Source organism: Prenolepis imparis, unplaced genomic scaffold, assembly GCF_030444845.1.
Source record: "Prenolepis imparis isolate NDT839.2.m4 unplaced genomic scaffold, iyPreImpa1.0 SCAF_10, whole genome shotgun sequence".
Taxonomy (NCBI): domain Eukaryota; kingdom Metazoa; phylum Arthropoda; class Insecta; order Hymenoptera; family Formicidae; genus Prenolepis; species Prenolepis imparis.
This window is the reverse complement of record NW_028141168.1, coordinates 997,736-1,009,737: the sequence shown is the minus strand read 5'-3', so window position 1 is coordinate 1,009,737 and position 12,002 is coordinate 997,736. Positions and strand designations below refer to the sequence as shown.

Below are 12,002 nucleotides of genomic sequence, written 5' to 3'. Positions count from 1 at the left end.
GACCCGTTCTTGAGCCGTTCGTAGTCGTTCTTGACCCGTTCGTAGCCGTTCTTGACCCGTTCTTGAGCCGTTCATAGCCGTTCTTGCGTTGTTTACTTCCGTTCTTGACCCATTCGAAAATCGTTCTTGATTCGTTCGCAGCCTTGTTCACAGTCGTTTCTAACCCGTTCGTAGCCGTTCCTTTTAACGCAGGATTCCACATACAGTTTGTTGACAGCATCAGTGTCAGCTTCAGGTTGCGCTACACGACGAATCTTGCGCGATCTTGCATCATAGTCTGTAGCGACACGACACAGAGCGTTTCCGCGCACATAACTTCTCACCAATCTATCCCAATGATCGCTTGTGCCAGTTGCATCATTTCTCCGTTCGAATAATCCAAATTTGTTGATAGGCATTTTTTCGATGCGAATGACGCCGATCGACTGATTAGTTTTGCCGAGACCCCGTTTAATTTATAATAATGCCTGCTTCGCGAAGTTCCTCGATGATCGATAGGATCTCATTGTCGTGAGCGTTGTGGCCAGCTCGGCGCGAAGCATCGAGCAATCGTACCCGATCCACTAGCTCGTTGGGGTCGTCCCAGTGCACGTAATCAATTTTATTGTCGGTTAGCGTCATCGCTTGAGGCATGAATACACCCTTTCCAGATTTTTTCTTTTCAATTGACATCAACGGTGCGATTATTTGTTTGTATTTGTATCCCCTGTTGCTCCGTAATTGACCTTGCGCATCATATTTGCGTTTATGCGCGTTCGTCGCCAATAATATGCTCTTGTATTTTTGCATATCGTCTTCCGTGTAAATAACATCATCGGGAATCCTCTTGAAGACTAGCTCATATAATCCAGGTGTACCAATGTACTTTACTTTGTCTATAATTATAGAGTCATATTTATCCATGTCGAATTGTTTGTTACCGAGCAACATTCCATCCTTTTCGAAATAGACACCATATACGTGATCGATCTCATTTTTTTTATCGCCACCGAGGAGAGCACCCATGTATTTTTGTCCCAGTGGTCCGAAGTGCTCTCGCAACATTTCTTGACCTTCCGACGTTTGTAACGTGTTTCGAACGGATGTTTCAAGTGAATTGCTTGTGGTTTCGAAAACATTTTCGTTTGCGAGTGATTCGGGTATTGTAAATGGTAGGATTCTCGTTGTCGCGGACTGTGTAGAGGTGGACGGTGTAGAGCTTATCGGTGGTTCATCCAGTAAAAATCCGTCCGATGTACGTGATGTCGATGAGCGATTTGTGTTTGGTCGTTTTCTCTTTTTCGGTGTCGCATCTTCCTCCTCCTCCTCGTACCGCTTAACAGCGGGTAACGTTTTAATTTTCACGTCAGATTTACTCTCAGGTTCGTTTTTCACTGCGATCAAGCTCGCGTTGTCGACAATCTTTTGTAGTGGTTCGATAATAGGTTTAAAGTGAGTCTTGACCAGTGTTGTGAGACGGGCCGGGTTTTCTCGCGCATGCGCGGCGGACATAGCATCAGTGAGGTATATGTACAGATAAAAAGATGTACCATGATCACATAATTCTGCAAAATTTTTTGTAATATAAGGAAAAATTTGTAATATATAATTAATAATACAGCATACATAATGTGTAATATATAATTAATAATACAGCATACACACTGATGCTATGTCCGCCGCGCATGCGCGAGAAAACCCGGCCCGTCTCACAACACTGGTCTTGACTGCAATATCGTCATCGATCTTACCAGTCTTTAAAGCACGATGTTTCTTACGGATCGATTCGCTCGTTTTCACAATTTCCTTCGCAATCTTTTCACGCTCGCGAATGTTATGGTTATCAGCCATGTCTGCAGAGTGTTCGCGTTTCACTCTTCTCGACAGAATATCGGCAGCGACTAATCGTTTTGTGGTATCGCAAACTCGTTAAATCCTTTTCTGTATCGCCCGTTTGTAAGCAAGCTGTCCTTGTCTATCACTAGGAATCCATACTTTTGTTGCCAACAAATACGACATAATTTACTGAAATCTTCATACGACATGTCGGTATTCACATGATCGTTGTACACGTGTTTCAAGTTGGTACCGTCCTGTTTAAACAAGATCAGTAAGTTCGCGTTGTCGCGTATAAGATGTTTTAGTATTCTCGCGTACGTCTGACAGAGATAGAAGCAATCAACGTTCGAGTGGCGTCCCATTGAAAAGTACTCTCTTATCGTATCTTGCTTGTCACACGCCACGTCATCAAAGATGAAAATCGAGTTTGGACATGCCTCGCTCGGTGGAATGACGTCACTGTTATTGGAGAATGTAAAGTAGCCGATTTCTTCGATCGACGTCAACAAATTCTCTAGATACCGATATTTTGGCTGTTGCAGCGACTTTGAGTACACGTACACGTTTTCGAAGCAAACACCGTGCGGGCTTTCTATCAAACTAATCAAGACGTTAGTTTTACCGCAATTCGAGGGGCCGCATACGATCGCGCGTATAGTAGTCGGCAACATCGTACCATGTCTGCGCATCTCCGCGTTGTCCCCCACCGAGCGTAATCTGTCGTCGCAATTCGTCACGCGTATCGTCAAAGGTTGTCGCACGAATCTCATTTTCCCACTCCCCGATTGAATCGAACGCTTGCCTATTTATAGCTGCGCGGAACCACGAATCACTCAGTAACGAAAAAATGTTTGTTCTGCTAACAAGTGCCTCCGATATTCACGGTTTAAGCGCTGAACAGCTGCAATTTGTGCCAAAAGCAGTTTTACTGCAATGTGAAAATCACATCCACTACGTGTAGGACAAGCTTCCGGAACACATAAAGGCGGATCCAGAGATTCAGGCCTGTCGCCGCTGTTTCGAACATTACAATCGACCGTGGCAGCGAACGCACATCGACGGTCCAGCGCCGATGATAAAGGATTGCAGCGAATGTCAGCGAAAAAAATAGGTAGAGGACTATTAAATCACGCAATAAACGCACTTCCAATCGAATTCCATATCCCCGGCTATCAGTTTTGTGGTCCGGGCACGCGGCTACAAAAGCGATTAGCCAGAGGCGATCGAGGTATCAACCCATTGGACACGGCGTGCCGTGAACACGATATTGCGTACTCTCGGAGCAACGATCTCACCGAGAGACACGTGGCGGATAAGGTACTCGCCGACAAAGCGCGAACTCGTATCATTGCGAGAGATTCGACTCTCGGTGAAAGAGCCGCCGCCACAGCTGTCTGGGCAGCGATGAAAATCAAGACGAAGCTCGGTATGGGCCTGAAGACGACGACGAAGACAAAGAAAAAGACGACGAAGAAACGGATACTTCCGGTATCGAAACGCGGTGGCATATTGCCAATTCTACCAATGTTGGGCGCGCTTGGATCCATGATTGGTGGAGCGGCTGGTGTAGCAAAGATGGTGAACGATGGAAAAGCTGCACAACGTCAGTTGCAAGAGATGCTACGTCACAATCGCGCCATGGAAGGTCACGGATTGTATCTCGCTCCATACAAACACGGACGAGGAGTTTCAACGAGAAAAAAGGGGAAAAAAAAACGTCAAAGAGACGCTAAAAATGCCAAAGGGCGAAACTACTAATATACAATTGCTGCAACTGGCAAAACGTATGCGCATTCCATACTTTAGAGATGTTTTCATGCGTGATTCGCTACCGATCGGTGGTATATATCAAAACGAGAGCAGCATCATAAATTTGGATAACGCTAAAGGATCAGGTACTCATTGGGTGGCGTACGCAAAGAGGGGGAATCGCGCTATATATTTCGACAGTTTTGGCAATCTTCGACCACCGAATGAATTGGTGCAATATTTCGGGCGGAACGTGACAAAGATACAGTACAATCACACACCTGTTCAAACTTATGATCTGTGGACAATTGTGTTTGTAGTTTCTCCGAACGGTCGATACACGTGAATTTAAAGACGGACATTGCATTATTTAACTCAGTATTCGTTAAACAGTTTTGCCGATATGTCTATGACATTCACGCTGACTGGAAAGAGTAGCGTCCTCGCGGCAAACTACTTTCCCGCCATAGATTTGAGCGACGATGAATACGAACTCGGTCTAGCGGATTTTGGGACTTATCACACGATATCGAACGTGAATTCCTCGAATAATAAATTTTACTTTGGCAAAGATGACGCGGAAATTACGATTCCCGAGGGATCGTACGAGCTGCAAGCGATACATGAGTTTTTGAAACATGCAATTTCACGAAAACGTCCGCGACACGCTGTTCGTGATGACGATAAAAAACACATTGACAATGGTGATTTTGAAGATGAAGAATACCCGATAGTGCTCCGCGCTAATTACAATACGATGAGGAGCGAGATCAAATGCGCCTACAGAATGAATTTTAACAAGTCTAACAACATTGGATCGCTGCTGGGATTCTCGAACCGTATACTGCAGCCGCGAAAATGGTACGAGTCGGACATGCCGATTAACATTATCAACGTGAACATTATCCGCGTAGAGTGTAACGTGACCGCGAGTGCATACAGCAACGGCAAACTCGTTCATACGATACATGAATTTTCACCGAGGGTACCACCAGGATATAAGATATCGGAAACACCGGCGCACATCATTTACTTGCCGATCATCGCGCGGAGCATTACGGATTTAACGTTACGCGTTGTCGACCAGGACAGACGATTGCTCGATTTTCGAGGAGAAGAGATCACCATTAGATTGCACGTACGACGACGACAGCGATAACGTACGTGTGCGGCGTAGGAGATGCTTGTGTTGAACGGATCGAAAGACACGAGAGATAACACAATCTTTACGGAGCCAGCGACAACAACAACAACGTCGACATTCGCTAATATCCAATCATCCGGTTGCGCCAAGAAAAAGAAACTGAAGGCATCAAACGTTGCGTTTTTACAATCTTTGGGATTCGCGGTGCGAAATATCTGAACAATGACCGACATCCTCAACATCGGGGAAGAGCCAATCTTCGACGATCGCATCATCAAAATTGAGACTCACACGTACAACCCGTTCGCCAACACCACGTTCGGACACAGTGATGAGATAAGAATACCCATACAACAACAGGATCTGTATACGTTGCCGTTTGACAGTTTTCTATACATCGAAGGAGAATTAAGGATAAATAGACCAGCCGAAGGATCTGATGTGATACTGGGAAATAATTGCGTCGCATTCATGTTTGATGAGATTCGATATGAACTCGATGGCGTGGAGATTGATCGCAACAGAAATGTGGGAATAACAAGTTTGCTCAAAAACTATGTAACGATATCATCCGATAGAAGCGTGATTATGAGAAACGCCAGCTGGAGTGATCCGACTACTGTGAATGGAAACTTCAATTTTTGCGTGCCGCTCTACATGTTATTGGGATTTTGCGAGGATTACAGACGAGTGGTGATTAACGCTCGTCACGAGTTGATCTTAATACGATCGCGCAACGACAACAATTGTCTGGTTGGAGATTCGACGCTGGAGCCTGTGATCAACATATTCAAGATACAATGGCGAATGCCACATGTGTTGTTGAGCGAGATTAAGAAGCTGTCTATGCTGCGCGCTCTGGAAAGCGGACGCTACCTCAGCATGGGTTTTCGCTCGTGGGATCTGTATGAGTTTCCGCTATTGCAGCGTACAACCAAGCATTCGTGGGCCATTAAAACCGCGACTCAGCTGGAGAAACCACGATACGTTATCTTTGCTCTGCAGACAGGCCGGAAGAATGTCATGTCTGAGGATATGAGTCGATTCGACGATTGTAAATTGACCAACGTGAAACTCTATCTGAACTCGGAATGTTATCCGTACGACGACATGAATCTGGACTTCGATAAAAACAGATGGTCGATTCTGTACGACACGTATGCGCGTTTCTGCAAAAACTATTACGGATACGAGTATCTCGAGCCGAGTCTCACCGTCTCAATGTTTCTACGTAACGGCCCATTCGTAATCATCGATTGTTCGCGACAAAACGAATCGATCAAGAGCGCAACCGTGGATGTGAGATTGGAATTTGAGTGTAAGGAAAACGTGCCGATGAATACTTCTGCATACTGTCTCATCATACATGATCGCGTGATCCAGTACAACCCGTTGACCAACGTTGTGCGCAAAATCACCTAAATGCACCAACAATTTAGAGAGGGGGAAGCATAGCAGAATATAAATCAAAGTGTTATGAGATGGTTGTCATTCTTCTTTTTAAACTGATACATCGAAGAGGAAGATTTCATCATGTCCGTACCAACGTTTGTGGATCTACAGGGGTTTATCCTCAATAAACAGATCATTGTAAAGGAAGCGGCAATCCTGAGAAGAGGATTTATTTTATCACATTATTTTTTCGCATGTCCTGTACCATGGGATGTGCTCATAAAATCGGAGAGACACCAAGCCTCATGGTTGACTCGAAATCATCATGGATTACGATGGAATGATGGAAACGTTCCATATAGCATGGCTCAGCGTTTGATTACAACAGCTATCGTTGGTGGACCACATGAAGAAGAAGAAGAATCCATTCTCGTATATGTAAAAGGACTTGAAAAGCGAGAATGGTTAGCCGATATATTGGATGATGCGGGAAACGGTTTCATTATTGAGACCTTGGATGCTGATTACGACGATATCGAGTCTCTAAATAATCTAAAGATGCTAAAAACACTATGCGATGTGGAAAACATGTTAAGAATTGCGCATTACAAAATGTATTCAAAATATTTAACTGGTGGTCGCAACGCCAGAAAGAATTGCAAGATTTGGAAAAATAAAATATTTAAACATTAATGTGTTTTATCTCTTATTCCCCTTCCCCAATCCTTTCCTCACGAATCGTTTCTAAGAATTCTTTTTATCCGAGCGCCGTTTCCCCTTCTCCTAAATTTCATAGCGCCAATAGTATTCTAGAATCTCCCACCACATTTACCCCACTACTTTTAAAAATAAGCGTCATGTACAACACTCGATTAATTTCTTTATACGATCAATGTCGCGTTAACCGTTCGTACTGGTGGTTTCACTTTAATAACATAGAAAAAAAATGTACTCCACCGAAAGAAGCAGCGGCTCCGGCAGACATGTGAATAATTACATACCGAATTGTGATGAAACTCCATCGTTTGAGAACAAATGCGACAAGTAAGTTTAACTTTTTCTATTTTTGTCTTTATATTTTTTACAAATTGTTTTATTTTTAAACTAATTTCATTTTTACAGCTTTTCATTAAAGCCTCATGCGGTTCATATACTATGCAAACGATATGCATTGACAACTACGGGATTTAAATTCCTCGAAATTGGTATCAAAGTAGATCCACCGAGTTACGTGGAAATCGCCATAGGAGATCATCGAGGAAAGGAACTGATACTATCTCTCGAAGCGTGGAAGGGACTCTACGAGCAACGTTACAATATTCAGAATCTGCTTCGAAACGACTCTAAAGATGCCTGCAGTTTTATAAGCCTTGGACCACTAACAGTGCGAGTTCGTACGATTAACGACGCCAAGTTAATAAGTCTTGAATCTTCAAGTGTATGCATGATGATGATCGAATCGACGTTATACCGCATGTTCGATCTCGATCCATGCATCGATGTAACTTTTGACCGATTAGTTAAAATTACCAATACAGTCGATATCAAGTTTACGCAATTTTCAAATATCGTGTCCACTGTAAAGGATAATAAAGAAGTATTAAATGTAATACACGCTAGCGACGCCTTCAACAAGCATCAGCTCATTGATTGTGAGCTGGCAGCTTTAGTTTTTAGTTCATAATATGTAGGAAAAAAATATGTAAGAAAAAAATATGTAAAAGAATAAAAGAGTTTTTAAGTTTAAATTTTAATGTAATTAAAATTTTAATCGCTTATCTAATTAAAAATTAACCGATTTATGTCGTGTTTGGTGTCATTTTAATCGCAAAAATCTCAATAATCCATTAAAATTATTTTCAAACCGATAAATTGCGAATTATACAAATTTTATTTTCTATAGTAACACATGTCATATGATATGAAAGATTATAGATAAAGGGAGCCTCGCGAGAGAGATTTCGGAACTCTTTGATGATACGTCATCTCGCTCGCTCTTTATTCGTTCTCGCTCTGCCTTCGACGACATCGAGAACCTTTCCTTATATACAATAAATTCACGAATGTAAATATCTTTTAAATAAAAACTAAAACTTTTAATATGCATTTTATCGGTTTAAAAATAATTTTAATGAATTAATAAAATTTTAGCGATTAAAATGACACCAAATACGACTTAAATCGGATAATTTTTAATTAAATATGTAATTTGAATTACTTGTTCAGTGAAAAATTACCCAATTTATGTTATAATTGATGTCATTTTAATTCCAAAAATCTGATTAATCTAATAAAATTACATTCAAAAATATAAAATAAAAAATATAAAAAATTTAGTACAAACAAAAGCCATTTGTCACATGAATAAAACAAGCCAGAAAAGTAAAATATTAAACCTCGAGAGAGATTTCAATGCTTGTTTACGAGATATGAAAGAAGAAAAGAAGAAAAAGAGAAAGAGAGAGAGAGAGAGAGAAATTTGGCTTTTAAATTTGTTACATTTCCTATATGTCATTTCAAAAATTATGTGTATAATATTATATATATATATATATATATGTATATATATGATGTATGTATAATATGATTTGGAAGGGTAAACTGGGTAAACTGTTCTTATTTGTTATCCTCTGTACAGATCAAACCAGTCGGTAATGTCATCATCCTCCAATTACCTCCGGGGCCGGGCCCACCGAGCCCACTTGGTAGACACGAAAATTTACCCAGGGCTGTCGATCTTTAATAGTACCTCGTCAGTGCGTTTGATAAATTTACAAGTTTATTTAAATTATAAAAAAGCGACTTTTCCCAAATAAAAATAACAATGAATATATAATCCCCAAATGATTTCTGATCGATTCCGTTCAAAATATTTATTAAATATAATTACTACCTGCACCGACGAGACTGCTAACTTGACGTTCGATAAAATTTTGTTATTATAAAAAAAATATTATTTCCCAAATGTTCAAATGCTTTTCCTAAACTTCCCCAAACGATTCCCAAATTATATGAAAAAGAATAATTAGAAAATATTCAATTCATCTGCTAACTCTACGGCGGTTATCTTACACTGCAATAAAGAACGCTTTGGTGTGACTAGTGTATGTACACTAGTGACTAGTGCAGAAAGTTCAGCAATAAAGAACAAACCTAAGATTCTCAAGGTTCGGTCGTATGTCGTATATTCTAAACATATGTCAAGATCAATTCGGAGTTATTCAGAATTAATCTGTAGTCTTTTATTGTCTGTAACAGGAACGGATATATTCAAACGCCCGTGTCCGTTATTTGGATCCAATTTTTGTGTCAATAGTTGCTTTTCTTTTACACTCAAGTGATACTGAGTCACTCAGTTATGTGAGTATTTTATACTCAGATATGATGTCATTGGTTCAGTAAGTAAAAGGAACGCGCAAATGAGAAAATATTCTCAATAATCTTAAATCTAGCATTGTAAATTGTATCGTGAGTAATCGTGAGTTTTTAAAGCATAACGACGTCCCGCCACAATAATACAGGTTCATAACCTTACTTTTAATGTGAATCTATTAAACTCACTAAAGCACACGGTCTCGATCGTGTGCAGAAACTCAGTTGAATCTCACTTTCTCAGCTTCAAAAGGAACGTGCATTCAACTGAGTTACGACGTCACAAGTGAGAATTATCTGAGTTTTGATGTAAATGGAAAGCAACTTATATACAGAGAGAAGAATGAGAGACGCCATGCCCCGCTTTTAGGTGATCTCTGAAAGCGATACGCCCTCTGTGGACATAAAAAACGTGGACTACATAGCCAATGTCCACGAATGTTCTCATCGGGTAACGCATAATGTGCACAATTTTGGTTGCGTTCCATGCTAATGTGCACGAAATGACGCATATAATATGTATATACATATATGTATATATATATGTATGTATAATGTATACACATATATACATATATGTATATTCAATAAATTTCTAATATGAAGGCCTATTTGTGATGCTCTTATTTTTAAAACTGAAATTACAAAGTTTTTTTGTTTTAACGGTAAGTTGAAAATAATTTAATAGATTAATGAGACTTTTGCGATTAAAATGACACTAAACACGACATAAATCGGATGATTTTTAATTATAAGTAATTAAAATTTTGATTACATTTTTAATTAAAAATCATCCGATTTATGTCGTGTTTGGTGTCATTTTAATCGCAAAAGTCTCATTAATCCATTAAAATTATTTTCAATTCGATATATTGCGAATTATACAAATTTTATTTTCTATAGTAACATGACATATGATATGTGAAAGATTAGATAAATGGAGCCTCGCGAGGAGACTTCGGAATTCTTTAATGATACTCGATACTCTCTCTCTATCTCTCTCTCCTGAATGATGTCATCTCGCTCGCTCTTTATTCGTTTTCGCTCTCGCTTCGACGACATCGGGAACCTTTCCTTTCTACAATAATTTACAAATTTAAATATCTTATAAAGTAAAAATTATACTTAATTTTCATTTTACTCTTTTGAAAGTAATTGTAATAAACTAATGAGATTTTTACGGTTAAAATGACATCAAACACGGTATAATTCGGATAATATTTAATTAAATACATGAAAAAAGTTTATTATATAATTAATTGAAAATTATCCGAATAATGTGTTTATTGTCATAAAAAAAATCTTATTAATCTAATAGCAAAATTACATTCAAAATATAGTGTAAAAAATATAAAAATTTTAAATTTTGTGCAAGTTTGCAAAAATAAGTAAAACAAAAGATTTGTCGATGCTTGCTTTTACGAGGTATAAAGAGATATGAGGAGGGAGAGAGAGAGAGAGAGAGAGAGAGAGAGAGAGAGAGAGAGAGAGTGCGAGAGCGAGCAAAAAGCAATATAGAATCGACTCTTTTCAGCAAAATTGTTATAATTAATAATTATTAATTAATAATTTAATAATATAATAATTTAGTAATAACATTTAATATATGTATATTTAATTTAATAATTTAATAATAATATTAATTAGTAATAATTAATAATTAATAATTAATAATTTTTAACTTACAAGCCGTTAAAACAAAAAAACTTTGTAATTTCAGTTTTAAAAATAAGAACATCACAAATAGGCCTTCATATTAGAAATTTATTGAATATACATATATGTATATATGTGTATACATTATACATACATATATATATGTATATACATATTATATGCGTCATTTCGTGCACATTAGCATGGAACGCAACCAAAATTGTGCACATTATGCGTTACCCGGTGACACTGACGAAGTACTATGGTCTTATGGGAGTAGTGTGACTGGAAAAAGAGCGCTGTGTACTAGCGCCCTCTCAGTAATATTACGGCCGGAGTGAGAAATAGTAACTAAATCTAATTGTAAGAGACGATAAAATAATACATGTATATAGTAACACGAGAAATGCAATTTAAAAAAAAATCATTTTAGAGTATATATATGTATATACGAGTATATACGAAATATATATATATATATAATTATTTAAATATATCGTACATGTATATATTTCAAAATGACGATGTTTCTTTTCAAATAATAAAAACATTTATTCACAGTATTTTTTAAAAGGAAAAATTTAACTCTTAAATTTATAATATATATATACACACATTTTCACGTCATTTCAGATATTATATACATATATATTATTATACACATTATTATGGAAATGACATAGGAAATGTAACAAATTTAAAAGCCAAATTTCTCTCTCTTTCTTTCTCTTTATTTTCTTCTTTTCTTCTTTCATATCTCGTAAACAAGCATTATTGAAATCTCTCCCGAGGTTTAATATTACGTATTTTACTTTTCTGGCTTGTTTTATTTATGTGACAAATGGCTTTTGTTTGTATTAAATTTTTTATA

General features: G+C 38.2%; 1 protein-coding gene across 1 annotated transcript; it reads right to left on the bottom strand.

Annotated features, from left to right (window-relative positions):
• Nucleotides 1–450: 450 nt before the first annotated feature.
• LOC145942157 (uncharacterized) lies at nt 451–2,009 on the bottom strand. The gene is made up of 2 exons (XM_083048630.1): nt 1,696–2,009; nt 451–1,437 (listed from the first exon to the last, which is right to left on the bottom strand). Exons 1-2 carry the CDS (start codon nt 1,828–1,830, stop codon nt 451–453), a joined length of 1,122 nt encoding a protein of 373 aa, XP_082904756.1. The 5' UTR covers nt 1,831–2,009.
• Between the last annotated feature and the right edge of the window lie 9,993 nt (nt 2,010–12,002).

Excerpts from the sequence above, each read along its gene's own strand:
- LOC145942157 (XM_083048630.1), bottom strand. The coding sequence starts at position 1,830 with ATGGCTGATAACCATAACATTCGCGAGCGTGAAAAGATTGCGAAGGAA. Across the intron at positions 1,438-1,695 it reads ATATTGCAGTCAAGACCAGT|ACTCACTTTAAACCTATTAT; the intron begins GTTGTGAGACGG and ends ACACTGGTCAAG.